The 14848-nt window shown below is 46.6% G+C and overlaps 1 protein-coding gene across 1 annotated transcript in view; it reads right to left on the bottom strand.

The window, feature by feature from the left end:
• Positions 1-14848, bottom strand: part of LOC126209874 (zinc finger protein 628-like) — a 146709-nt gene that overhangs the window by 127321 nt on the left and 4540 nt on the right. The window contains exon 2 of the mRNA XM_049938998.1: positions 9101-9188. Coding sequence (XP_049794955.1) covers positions 9101-9188 — 88 coding nt within the window. The remainder of the gene's footprint in view (positions 1-9100; positions 9189-14848) is intronic.

The raw sequence follows: 14848 nt of genomic DNA, 5'->3' as shown, positions 1-14848 counted from the left end.
GAAACGGAAACCCTCATCTCCTTTCAGCTGCAGTCGAGACTGATGTCTCATCTCGATTAACGCCATTGCGGAAAACACTGATTCAAACAAGTTGATGCAAAGCGTAAAAACACATCCACTACCCCTCTTTCTAAACTGGTGTATTCATTCTGTACCTGTTCCCAAAACTTTTCAAGAGATTTCAATTTAAATTCATTTCAAAATGTTATCACTTGAGAGTTCTATTAGATCCTCCTCTCCCCCTGTTGACAAGTGGTCTGCTATGATTGTATCTAATGGATTGCAGAGCCATTCACATTCAGATGAAGGCTCTGGAAATTCATTCTTGAATTGTTAACTAAGGGCTCCAAGATGTTCTGCACAAACAAGTGAGCAAAACAACACAAAACATTACCTGTTTGACCAGTACTACTCATCCCAGTAGTTGTGACAACCATGACAAAGCAATCCCTTGTATAAAAACTCAACATTTAGAGGGTGCCCTCAGACAAAGTCAAGTTTAAGAACAGGACTGACAACACACAGAAAAGGAATCATAGTAAAAATAAGTTAGTCTGTTGCAAGCAAACAGTCACTGCATCAGGAAGAAGCTACTCTTGTTACTTTTTGCAGTTTTGAAAAGAGAAAACTGGTTAACAGCTGATCAAACTGAATTTTTCCCAAGTAGTTTTGTTAGTGGAAACATTATAGGCAAAAGTATATAAAAACAATGAGCTGCTAGCATATTTGTTAAAGATTCAATTAGATTTCCAAAGGCAGGCATAAGTTCATAATAAACTGAACTTGGTGCAGAAGTTTTCTGTGAAAGGAATATTATGTTAGTCAGCTCATCAAATCTCCAAATGGAGGTACAAATGCATTTTTTAGACATATGTACACATCTACATCTACATCTGCATCCATACTCCGCAAGCCACCTGACGGTGTGTGGCGGAGGGTACCTTGAGTACCTCTATCGATTCTCCCTTCTATTCCAGTCTCGTATTGTTTGTGGGAAGAAAGATTGTCGGTATGCCTGTGTGTGGGCTCTAATCTCTCTGATTTTATCCTCATGGGCTCTTCGCGAGATATACGTAGGAGGAAGCAATATACTGCTTGACTCCTTGGGTAAAGGTATGTTCTCGAAACTTCAATAAAAGTCCGTACCACGCTACTGAGCGTCTCTCTTGCAGAGTCTTCCACTAGAGTTTTTTTTTTTTTTTGTTTTGGTTTTAGGGCGCAAAACTGCTATGCTCATTAGCGCCCGGTCCGTGACTTAGGAAATAGTAAAAAACCGAAAATGGAAACCAGCAGCAATGGGAACGAAAGTCATAAAATTGGAGAAACTAAAAGCAGAAGGAAGGCTTAAAAATCCACCACAGAAAGGGGTTGGTTGTCCCCAAAAAAAGCTTCAAATGACTGACGTCATTTCACTGGCACTAATAAACTCGAGAACGCAATCGGCCGAGCGCGTGTCATCTGCTAAAATGGACGATATAGCAGGCGACAGCTGTAGACGGGCGCGTAACGGAGTAAAATAGGGGCACTCAATTAAAAGGTGTCTTACCGTCCACAGCTGAGAGCAGTGGGGACAGAGTGGGGGAGGATCGCCGCTTAAAAGATGTCGATGGCTAAAAAGACAGTGCCCTATCCAGAGTCTAGTTAAAATTACCTCCTCCCGACGACACATTCAGGAGGAAGAGATCCAAGCACAAGGAAGAGCTTTCACATCCCGCAATTTATTATGGGGAAGTGTCGACCAATGTGCGTGCCATAAAAAACCAACACGACGACATAAAACGCTCCGTAGATCGGCGAAGGGAATCGATTGAATAGCTGGCCGAAGAAGAGAGACTGCAGCCTTGGCTGCTATATCGGCCGCCTCATTTCCACAGATACCAATGTGTCCCGGGAGCCAGAGGAACGCCACCGAGACGCCCCCCAGGTGAAGCAAGCGCAGACAGTCCTGAATCCGGTGCACCAGAGGGTGCACAGGGTAAAGAGCTTGGAGATTGAGGAGAGAGCTGAGAGAATCTGAGCAGATAACGTACCGTATCCGCTGATGGCGGCGGATGTAGTGGACAGCCTGGAGAACAGCGTAAAGCTCCGCAGTATAAACCGAACACTGGTCGGGAAGCCGAAAGTGATTTGGGGTGTCGCCAACAATATAGGCACTCCCTACACCTAACGATGTTTTCGAGCCATCGGTGTAAATAAATGTGGCTTCCGTCATTTGTGCACATAGAGCAGCAAATGCCCGACGATAAACAAGTGAAGGGGTACCATCCTTGGGAAATCGACAAAGGTCACGGAGCAGGCAGATCCGGGGACGGAGCCAAGGCGGTGCTGTACCCCAAGTTGTCAAGAAGGTTTTAGGAAAGCGGAAGGAAAGAGAATGGAGCAGTTGACGGAAGCGGACTCCCGGTGGTAGTAGGGAGGAGGGGCGGCCTGCATACCCTACATCAAAGGAGGCGTCGAAAAAAATGTCATGGGCTGGATTAGCAGGCATGGAAGACAGATGGCTAGCATAACGACTCAGAAGGACTGCTCGCCGATTGGACAGCGGAGGTTCAGCAGTCTCAGCATAAAGGCTTTCCACAGGGCTGGTGTAAAAAGCTCCAGACACTAAACGTAATCCACGGTGGTGGATAGAGTCGAGACGCCGAAGAATAGACGGCCGAGCAGAGGAGTAGACTATGCTTCCATAGTCCAATTTCGAGCGCACTAAGGCACGATAGAGGTGGAGAAGGACCACTCGGTCCGCTCCCAAGGAGGTACCATTCAGGACACGGAGGGTGTTGAGGGATCGCAGACAGCGAGCTGAAAGATAGGAAATGTGGGAGGACCAGCACAGTTTTCTGTCAAACATAAGACCCAAGAATTTAGTGACATCTGAAAACGGAAGGTTGACAGGTCCTAGATGTAAGGAGGGTGGAAAAAACTCCTTACATCGCCAAAAATTAACACAAACGGTCTTACTGGGAGAAAAACGGAAGCCGGTTTCGATGCTCCAAGAGTGGAGGCGATCGAGACATCCTTGAAGACGTCGTTCAAGAAGGCTGGTCTGTTGAGAGCTGTAGTAGATCGCAAAATCGTCCACAAAGAGGGAGCCGGAGACATCAGGAAGGAGACAATCCATAATTGGATTTATAGCAATGGCAAACAGTACAACACTCAGCACGGAGCCCTGGGGTACCCCGTTTTCTTGGGAGAAGGTACGGGAGAGAGTAGTGTTCACCCGCACCCTAAATGTGCGCTCTGCCATAAATTCGCAAAGAAAAAGGGGCAGCCGACATTGAAAGCCCCAAGAGAACAGTGTGCGGAGGATGCCTGTCCTCCAACAGGTATCGTATGCTCTCTCCAGATCAAAAAATATTGCTACCGTTTGGAGTTTCCGGAGAAAATTGTTCATGATATAAGTGGAGAGAGCAACAAGATGGTCAACTGCAGAACGATGCTTTCGAAATCCGCATTGGGTAGGTGTTGAAAGACTGCGGGATTCCAGCCACCAAGCTAAACGGTAATTCACCATACGCTCCAAAACCTTACAGACACTACTCGTGAGAGAAATGGGGCGATAGCTAGAGGGGAGATGTTTGTCCTTTCCAGGTTTCGGAACAGGAACGACGATAGCTTCCCGCCATCGTCTGGGAAAAGTACTGTCGGTCCAAATTCGATTATAAAGGCGAAGGAGGTAACGCAGACTATGGGTTGATAAATGCAGCAACATTTGGACGTGGATACCATCCGGTCCTGGGGCGGAGGAGCGAGAAGAAGAGAGTGCATGTTGGAGTTCCCGCATGGAGAAAACAGTATTGTAGCTTTCGCGATTTTGAGAGGAGAAAGCAAGATGTCGCACTTCCGCTGCACGTTTCTTCGGAAGAAACGCTGGCGGGTAATTTGAAGAGCTCGAAATCTCAGCAAAGTGCTGACCCAATGAGTTAGAAATTGCGACGGGGTCCACTAATGTATCATGCGCGACAGTGAGCCCAGAGACCGGGGAGAAACTAGGCGCGCCTGAGAACCGTTGAAGCCGACTCCAAACTTCCGGGAGGGAGTGAAGGTGTTAAATGAGCTAATAAAGAATTTCCAGCTTGCCTTCTTGCCATCGCGGATGACATGACGGCATCGCGCACGGAACTGCTCATAGCGGATACAGTTGGCCAAAGTAGGATGGTGGCGGAAAATGCGAAGAGCACGTCGCCGCCCACGTATTGCGTCACGGCATGCCTTGTTCCACCAAGGAACTGGGGGGCGCCGGGGCAATTCGGAGGTGCGTGGTATTGAACATTCCACATCTGTAAGAATAACGTCAGTAATATGTGTGACCTCATCGTCGACGCTGGGAAAGTGACGGTCATCGAATGTCGCTAGAGACGAAAAAAGTGTCCAATCGGCTTGGGCAAACTTCCAGCATCGCAGGCGCATATATGGCAGTTGAGGCTGCAGTCTAAGGACACTCGAGTGTGTATCATCAAGGGCGAACCATTCGAAGCGCCGAGCTAGCGGAACAGTACCGACCGCAAGGTCTAAATGAGATAAATTTGTCGTGGAGGCAGACAAAAATGTGGGGACCCCAGTGTTGAGGCAAACTAGATCCGCTTGGTGGAAGATGTCTAGCAATAGTGAGCCACGTGGACAAGGATGTGGAGATCCCCAAAGTGGGTGGTGGGCATTGAAGTCCCCAACCAGCAAATAGGGGGGTGGAAGCTGACCAAGAAGATGAAGGAGATCAGCTCGTGCCATTGGTGTGGACGATGGAATGTATACAGTACAAAGAGAGAACATGTATCCAGAAAGGGAAAGACGGACGGCGACAGCTTGGAAGGAAGTGTTTAAGTGGATTGGGTGATAAGGGAGAGTATCATGGAGAAGAATCATGAGTCCTCCATGGGCTGGAGTGCCTTCAACAGAGGGGAGATCATATCGGACGGACTGAAAATGAGGGAGAACAAAGCGGTCATGGGGACGCAGCTTTGTTTCCTGAAGACAGAAGATGACCGGCGAGTAGGATCGTAAGAGGATCGACAATTCATCCCAATTGGCTCGAATGCCGCGGATATTCCAGTGGATAATGGACATAGGGTGAACAGAAAATGGAGGAATGTTACCAAAGTTGCTGTCAACTCAACGACTGCTCAGAGCTTGCGACCGACAGCATGGAATGGCATTCAGCCGAAGGCAGAAGATCCTGATCCATAGGTTGTTCAGGAGCAGCTCCTGCCACTAGCGATCGGCCGGTTGATCGGCCGCCAGCAGCGCGCCTTGGCGACACAGAAGACGGCCGAGGGCGATTTCCACCAGGTGGTGCTGTAGATGGGACATGCCTTGGCGAAGAAGGAGATGAACTGGGTTTCTTTGTAGCCTTCTTGGAAATATGATGTTTAGAAGAAGGAGGAACCGATGGTTGTGAAGTTGGGGTACGTAAAAAATCTTCACGAGTATGCTCTTTTTTCGAAGTCTTGGTGTCTGACTTTTGGGCTCGAGATTTAGCAGAACCCGACGAAGGGTGAGCCATAGAGTGGGCAGGCGAAAGTGGTGAGGTTGAACGGGCGATCTTTGCGCTGGCCGATCTGACGACCGTGGCACTAAAGGTGAGGTCGCAAGTCTGCGTGGCCGCCTCCTTTGTTGGCCGAGGAGAAGCAAGGACAGTGCTGTATTTTCCTGTCTGAGGCACGGTGGGCTGTCGACTGGCGAATAATTTTCGAGCAGCAAAGGTCGACACCTTTTCCTTCACTCTGATTTCCTGGATGAGCTTTTCGTCCTTAAAAACGGGGCAATCACGAGAGGTAGCAGCGTGGTCACCCATACAGTTGATGCAGCGAGGGGATGGAGGTGGACAAGCACCCTCATGGGCATCCTTGCCACACGTAACACATTTGGCCGGATTGGAACAGGACTGGCTGGTGCGATTGAACCGCTGACACCGATAGCAACGCGTAGGGTTTGGGACGTAAGGGCGAACGGAAATTATCTCATAGCCTGCTTTGATTTTCGATGGGAGTTTAACTTTGTCAAATGTCAAGAAGACAGTGCGGGTTGGAATGATGTTCGTGTCAACCCTTTTCATAACTCTATGAACAGCCGTTACGCCCTGGTCAGACAGGTAGTGCTGAATTTCTTCGTCAGACAATCCATCGAGGGAGCGTGTATAAAGGACTCCACGCGAGGAATTTAAAGTGCGGTGCACTTCAACCCGGACAGGGAAGGTGTGGAGCAGTGAAGTACGCAGCAATTTTTGTGCCTGGAGGGCACTGACTGTTTCTAACAACAAGGTGCCATTCCGTAATCTGGAACAAGACTTTACAGGACCTGCAATTGCGTCGACACCTTTCTGAATAATGAATGGGTTGACCGTGGAAAAGTCGTGACCTTCGTCAGACCGAGAAACAACAAGGAACTGTGGCAATGATGGAAGAACTGTCTGTGGCTGAGACTCAGTGAACTTACGCTTGTGAGCAGACATAGTGGAAGGTGAGGAAACCATTGCAGAAGAATCCTCCATGATTACCGGCGTCTCCGATGGCGCACTCCTCCCTTGTGGGGGCCCTCTCTGAGGGCACTCCCGCCTTAGGTGATTGTTCACACCTCAGGTCACACCTCCTGACAAACGGACGGAGGGACCAATCGGCACTTTTGGAAGGTATCAGCTCGGGTAATCACCCCTCCCTGGGCCTGGCCGTTACCAGGGGGTACGTACGTGTCCTACCTGTCTACCCGGGGCGGGGAATTACGCGTTACCCCGTCACCGGCTACGCACAAAAATGCGTGGGTCGGCCTTCAGACACGCACAGGGAGGAAGAAAGAGAAAGGGAAAAACAAAGAAAGAGAAAGGAAAGAGGAGAGGTCTCAAACGCCGCAGCAGAGAAAAGGGTAAAGAGAAGAGGTAAGGAAAAGAGAAGGACAAAGGAAGGATGAAGACATACAAGCAGAGAAGGCGAAGAATGCGGTACATTTACGAGCGTCCGTCTCCGGACGTAGGCACAAACCATACTCCCAGAGGGGGAGAAAGGGAAGAAAAGAGCCAGAGGTGAGGGGAGGAGGGGCGAAGATGGGGGAGAGGGAAGGATGCGGAAAAGGAAGGTATGCAGCCCGGAAAGGAAGGAGGGCCACATTAGCTCGGGGTCCCGTGCTCGCTACGCACATATCCACAAAAGAGTTGTGGACCCCCTGGGGGGGGCCACTGGAGTTTATCTATCATCTCCACAACGCTTCCACGATTACTAAATGATCCTGTAACAAAGCGCGCTTCTCTCCATAGGATTTTCTCTATCTCTTCTATCAACCCTATCTGGTACGGATCCCACACTGGTGAGCAGTATTCAAGCAGTGGGCGAACAAGTGTACTATAAACTACTTCCTTTGTTTCCGGATTGCATTTCCTTAGGTTTCTTCCAATGAATCTCAGTCTGGCATCTGCTTTACCAACGATCAACTTTATATGATCATTCCATTTTAAATCACTCCTAATGCCTACTCCCAGATAATATGGAATTAACTGCTTCCAGTTGCTGACCTGCTATTTTGTAGCTAAATGATCAAGGATCTTCCTTTCTATGTATTCGCAGGACAATACACTTGTCTACATTGAGATTCAATTGCCATTCCCTGCACCATGTGTCAATTTGTTGCAGATCCTCCCGCATTTCAGTATAATTTTCCATTGTTACAACCTCTCGATATACTACAGCATCATCCGCAAAAAGCCTCAGTGAACTTCCAATGTTATCCACATGAAGAACTTTCCAAATCCTAATATGAACGTGGTGATTGGGCTAGCTGAAATGACACAAACTAAAGGTACTTGACTGGGATCAACAGCTTTCCTCCACTCCTGACTGTGTCAGCAGGCGGCACTGAGTTTAGCACCTTGTCCGTACACCAAAGTGGCCACAACACGAAGTATTAATGACACACAAAACAAAACTCGGCACAGCACAACAACAGCGTTAGTGTAAATTTACATCATGTGCCGCTCTAAGACTGGTAGCAACCCAAAACAAATTAATACCATTTTATAGTCTTGCTCTGTGTCACAATATTTGTCAACTGTCAAAATGAAAGAAACAGTGAAAAATTAGAACTGAAATTAGAAAGGCCATACTAAGACAGAAAGAAAAAGCACAAGCAAAGTTAATATTTTAATACTGATTCTAACACGATTCTGTGTATTCTATACTTTCGAGGTCTCTCTCTCTCTCTCTCTCTCTCTCTCTCTCTCTCTCCCCTGTCTCTCCCTCCCTCCTCCGCCTTTGCCTTTGTCTTCATCTCCCCTCCCTTCATCCTCACAACCAAGTGGATCGCTCTCATCCTGGGGTTGGAGAGAGCTATCACTCCTTTGTGACTTCCTGCAGCCTGTGCCTTTATACTCTGTGCAAGAGGAACTATCAATTCTAAAAGCTATGGTTACCGTTTTTTAATTGCTTATCAGCAGTATTGGAATCTGGTTACCTGAAAGCAAGCAACATCTCTCCGTGGTTTTGTAGCTTTTCACAAGTGAATTTTCCATCTGATACATAACACTGTGAAGAGATATAGATTTTTTTACTGAAAGATTCTACCAAACAGTCAAAGTGAAGTTGTGGCTTGCCAGACTTAATTTCAAACAAACACTTACAAATAAAGCAACAGATTCTTTCTCATCAAAGAACAGCCGTTACTCTACGCACTGCTTTCTGCAAGTTGTCAGCTCTCCATTTAACAAAAAACTGGTGCATTATATCTCATTTGTGACACACGTATTAATTTAAGATGGTGTCTACTGACATGGTAGAAATACACGAGCATTTCATTTGAAGATGGTATGAGAAAGTTATATCAGAAAGTATTGTAATTTATAAAGTTAGTTTACAGTTGAAAATTATTTGAAGGACTCCTTAATGAGGTAAAGGTAGTAATGCTCAGACTGATGTACACAGAGCAATGCCCGTTCAAACAAGACAGCAACCATTCATCAGCTGTACTGTAACGTCAAAATGGTGACTGCAGTGTGAGAGCATCACAGCTGACAGACTGAACCTACCTTGTACAGAGATATGGATTACTATATGTAATTTCAGAATTAATTTCAGTTGCTCAGCTGTTGTATACAGCTTTCAAATAAATCAAAGATTTGTCTCACCATTACTATTGTGCTCATTATCGTCCTCTTCCTCATCTTCGGTGTTGAAGTCTTCACCGTGCCCATTCTTGAGGATCTCTTCATCAGTCTGTAAAATGAAAGCACAAGTCACACTTTGTTTCCTTCTCTTCACCAGTCTATTGAACGCAACACATGGTGCACTCACTATTCTGTACATGGAAGAAGTGACAATATATTAAACAGGTTGGCAGCAAGTTGTGAGGACTTTAGAGTCTAATGCCGTGACAATTTGCTTTGTTACCATACCAACAAGACTGAAATAAAGTGTGTTATCATATACATACAAAATTAACAGTTTTATGAAAGCAGCTTTACTGTATGGTTAAATGATGATGGCGTCCTCTTGGGTAAAATATTCCAGAGGTAAAATAGTCCCCAATTTGGATCTCCGGGCGGGGACTACTCAGGAGGACGTCGCTATCAACAGTAGCACTGAAAGACCTAAGTCAAAACAAGGCCCCGGGAATAGACAACATTCCATTAGAACTACTGACAGCCTTGGGAGAGCCAAGCCTCACAAAACTCTACCATCTAGTGAGCAGGATGTATGAGACAGGCGAAATTCCCTCAGACTTCAAGAAGAATATAATAATTCCAATCCCCAAGAAAGCAGGTGTTGACAGATGTGAAAATTATCGAACTATCAGTTTAATAAGTCACAGCTGCAAAATACTAACATGAATTCTTTACAGACGAATGGAAAAACTAGTAGAAGCCGACCTTGGGGAAGATCAGTTTGGATTCCGTAGAAATTTTGGGACATGTGAGGCAACACTGACCTTACAGCTTATCTTAGAAGCTAGATTAAGGAAAGGCAAACCTATGTTTCTAGCATTTGTAGACTTAGAGAAAGCTTGACTGGAATACTCTCAAATTCTGAAGGTGGCAGGGGTAAAATACAGGGAGCTAAAGGCTATTTACAATTTGTACAGAAACCAGATGGCAGTTATAAGAGTCGAGGGGTATGAAAGGGAAACGGTGGTTGGGAAGGGAGTGAGACAGGGTTGTAGCCTCTCCCCGATGTTATTCAATCTGTATATTGAGCAAGCAGTAAAGGAAACAAAAGAAAAATTCAGAGTAGGTATTAAAATCCATGGAGAAGAAATAAAAACTTTGAGGTTCACCGATGACATTGTAATTCTATCAGAAACAGCAAAGGACTTGGAAGAGCAGTTGAACGGAATGGACAGTGTCTTGAAAGGAGGATATAAGATGAACATCAACAAAAGCAAAACGAGGATAATGGAATGTAGTCGAATTAAGTCGGGTGATGGTGAGGGAATTAGATTAGATTAGGAAATGACACACTTAAAAGTAGTAAAGGAGTTTTGCTATTTGGGGAGCAAAATAACTGATGATGTTCGAAGTAGAGAAGATATAAAATGTAGACTGGCAATGGCAAGGAAAGCGTTTTTGAAGAAGAGAAATTTGTTAACATCGAGTATAGATTTAAGTGCCAGGAGTCGTTTCTGAAAGTATTTGTATGGGGTGTAGCCATGTATGGAAGTGAAACATGGACGATAAATAGTTTGGACAAGAAGAGAATAGAAGCTTTCGAAATGTGGTGCTACAGAAGAATGCTGAAGATTAGATGGGTAGATCACATAACTAATGATGAAGTATTGAATAGAATTGGGGAGAAGAGGAGTTTGTGGCACAACTTGACAAAAAGAAGGGACCGGTTAGTAGGACATGTTCTGAGGCATCAAGGGATCACAAATTTAGCATTGGAGGGCAGCGTGGAGGGTAAAAATCGTAGAGGAAGACCAAGAGATGAATACGCTAAGCAGATTCAGACGGATGTAGGTTGCAGTAAGTACTGGGAGATGAAGCAACTTGCGCAGGATAGGGTAGCATGGAGAGCTGCACCAAACCAGCCTCAGGACTGAAGACCACAACAACAACAACAACAACAACAACAACAACAACATGAAAAGGATGGTTGCTACTTGCCACATAGCGGAGATGCTGAGAGTGGCCTCAGCAGCCAGAGACTGTAGTTTTGTGTGTGTGTGTGTGTGTGTGTGTGTGTGTGTGTGTGTGTGTGTGTGTGTGTGTGTGTGTGTGTTTTGACAAAGGCCTTGTTGGCCAAAAGCTCAATTTCTGACAGTCTTTTTCTAGTGCCTATCTGTCACTCAGCACTTCGGCTATATCATGAGTAGCAACTATCTTTTTCATAATATTGCTACATTCCATCCTGGATTTTTCATTGTCGACATATAAAAATTAATACTTACATTAAGTATGTTTCTTACAAATCGCTTTATTATCTGTGTGATCTATTTAAAATGAGTGCTAACAGCTCCTTTCAATTGATACTGTAAACAAATGTCAGACATGAGGTGCCAGAGTGCTCAACACATTTTCAGGTTTCTTCCTCACAGCACAGCAAGGTGAGACCCAGAGCACCACTAAAAGTGAAGTCATATCACAATGTTTGTGACTGATGACTACTGCACAGCCTGTTGCCCATAGGCCAACTCTGATGGAGGAAAATGTGGAAATACTGCCTCAGTGCATGTATTCACCTGATTTATCACCTAAAGAGTTCCTTTTCTTCCCTTCAAACAAAAAATGTGCAGACTGTGGCTGTTATCTCAAGCAGCAGACGAATTATTCTACGACTGTGTTCTCGAGGTACTGATGTCGGAGTGAAAAAATGTTTCCAGAACTAGTTTGTGCATCTTATAGCAGTCAGCATCTCCCACAGCGTGGGAAGCACCCATCTCTTGTGACCCTTACTATAGAAATGAACCCAACAGAGAAATAGTAAAGTTGATTCAAATTTGTTGAAAGAAATCAGTTGCGAAGAGCTCGGCTGTAAATACTCGGCAGTGTGCCGGAAGCCAATATGGAAGGACACGGGCACCAATGACGAAGGCATACCCAACCCACGGTCAGGCTGAGAGCCATCAGTGTACACAAAGGTACGACCGTGAAGTTCCACGGGAAGGTCATGAAACTGAAGGCGATAGAGCGAGCCTGGAATGGTGTCCTTAGGAAGCGAATGAAGGCCAAGTTTAACATAGGCCGCTTCACAAAGCCAAGGTGGTGAAGGGTTCACATCCACCGGGAAAGGCGCAGGTAGTGTGAAGTTAAGCCGCCGTAGCAAGTGCCGAAAGCAGACTCCAGGAGGTAACAGAAAAGAGGGACGTGCCCCATACTGGGGATCAAAGGAATCATCAAAGAAGAAGACATAGGACGGTTGGCCACACAAGGCAGACAAACGGCATGCATACCTGCTGAGGATAAAGTCATGGCGGTGGGACATTGGTAGTTGAGCAGATTTAGCATACAGACTCTCACCTGGCTAGTGTAAAAGGCACCCGTGGCCAAACGGATGCCACGATGGTGGATACTGGTCAGATGGCATAACAGGGACAGGCACGAAGACGCATAAACGAAGCACCCACAGTCGCTGAAAAACGGTTGGTGGTGCACACCAGCGACACAGAGCCCGGCCGGGCTAAGGTATTACATGGCGACACTGTCAAAGAGGATCTTCGAGTTGGCAAAGGGGAAGACCGTTTGCCTTTGGTGGACTTCTTCGAGCCTTTCCAGTTAGAGGAAGACTCAGGTGTTGGTGGCTGGAGGGGCGTAGGAAGTCTCCATGGGAATACTCCTTCTGTCCATTCCGGCCTATCGGTTGTGTAGCTGATGGCTTCACCCCTCGAGGCGAGAGTTTGATGGCTTGTAGCACAGCTGGATGGGGGTATGGTGATGCTGCCTTGCCACTGGGCGATTTCACAACCTCAGAGATGAATTTGAGGTCGCATGTTTGCGTGGCCATGTCCTTCATGGAGCAAGCGGTAGCAAGAAAAGAACTATAGGTGCCAGATGGGAGAACACAGGATTTGCGACTAGCCAGTAATTGGCGAGCAACTTGGTAAGACACTTTTTCCTTTACCCAGATCTGTTGGACAGCCCACTCATCAAGACACATGGGACAATCCCGAGAGGAGGCAGCATGGCCGCCATTGCAGTTGATTCAGTGGGGAGAAGGAGGCGGACAGTCACCCTCGTGCGCATCCCTACCACAGGTTACACATTTGTCTGGGTGTCAACAAGACATTCTAGTGTGGTTGAAACGATGACAATGGTAGCAGCACATCAGGTTCGGAATGTAAAGCTAGACTGTGATGATTTCATAGCCTGCTTTGATCTTGGATGTAAGCACCACTCTATCAAAGGTGAGAAAATGAGTGCAGGCGGGCACTAAGGAGGAATCTACCCTTTCCATAACACAAAGGACAGCAACAACACCCTGATGAGAGAGGTCAGATTGGATTTCGGGATCGGTTAGACTGCCGAGCAGCCTGGTGTAAATTACACGGGAATAATTCAAAGTTCTATGGGCCTCGACATGAACAGGGTAGCCGCGGAGAAGCGAGGCAACAAGCAGTTGTTGTGCTTGAGAATCAGAAGTAGTCTCCAAAACAAAGCACATTCCGTAAATGAGAACAGGATTTCACAGGGCCAGCAATTGCATCAACACCTTTCTGAATAATAAACAGATTTACCATGGCGAAGGACCGACTGGCTTCAGTACATAAGACCACAAGGAACCATGGTGCAGCGGGGAGAGTCTTTGAATCATTAGCCTCATTATGTTTACGTTTTGTAGACATTGATTCGGAAGATGTTTGACTCATTGTGAGAAAATCCCCCACGATTGCCAGCATCTCCAATGGCATGCTCCTTCCAACTGGGGGCCCCCTTCACAAAGGGATGCACCCGCCTTAGGTGATTGTTCACACCTCCCAAGCACCTGACAGAGGGACCACTTGATAATTTGGGAAGGTTGCAGATCAGGAAATCACACCTCTCTCGGCCTGGCCTGTACCAGGGGGTACGTGCGAACCCTACCTGTCGACCCAGGGCTGGGAATTACGCGTTACCCAGTCACCTGTTATGCATCAGATGCGTGGGCCGGCCTTCAGGAGCACACGGGGAGGAAGAAGAAAAAGAGGAACCTCAAACACCGAAGTGGAGGAATGAGAGGAGAAGGGAAACAAACAAAGGAAAAGGGAGTGAAAAACAAAGGTGAGACTGTTCTTACGTCAGCGACAGACAAAGCAGAACATTGCCAATAACATCCCATACATGTTCCCCAAAAGAGGCAAAAAGAATAGCAAAAGGATAGACATGCAGCACGGAAGGGAAAAAAATGCTACAAAGGCTGGAGCCCTCTGGTAGCCAAGTACGAATCCGCCAAAGTGTGGTGAGCCACCAGGGGGGAAAACAGGCAGCTTGTTGGTTGCCATGCCCATATGGAAAGTAGCACAGTTGCTCCAGCTTACTTCTTAGATCATGTCACTGCTTTTACAGATAGCTCTGTCTTTGATGGGACTGGTGATGCTTGTGACAAGACTGGAGTAGTTGGTGGTGGGAGGATGTACGAGACAGATCTTGTATCTAGGTTTATTACAGGAAATGAGCTATGAGGCAAGGGCTGGGAGCAGGGATGGAGTGGGGACAGGCGAGGATACTGCATAGGTTTGGTGTGAGGAAAGGGACAGATAGTGGGTAGGGTATTCTCATTTCAGGGCACGGTAAGAGGCAGCCATTGACTCTCCATAGTTCCTGTTACTTTACCACACATCACCCTGCTTGTCACTCTCCTTTTACACTAACATCCTTAATGCTCATGGCCTTGTCGCTACTGAACACTATCTTTCCCAACACCCAACTGATTCCAAACATACAACCTCCTTCCTGGTCGCCATG

Source organism: Schistocerca nitens, chromosome 10, assembly GCF_023898315.1.
Source record: "Schistocerca nitens isolate TAMUIC-IGC-003100 chromosome 10, iqSchNite1.1, whole genome shotgun sequence".
Classification (NCBI taxonomy): domain Eukaryota; kingdom Metazoa; phylum Arthropoda; class Insecta; order Orthoptera; family Acrididae; genus Schistocerca; species Schistocerca nitens.
This window is presented reverse-complemented; position numbering and strand designations above follow the sequence as displayed.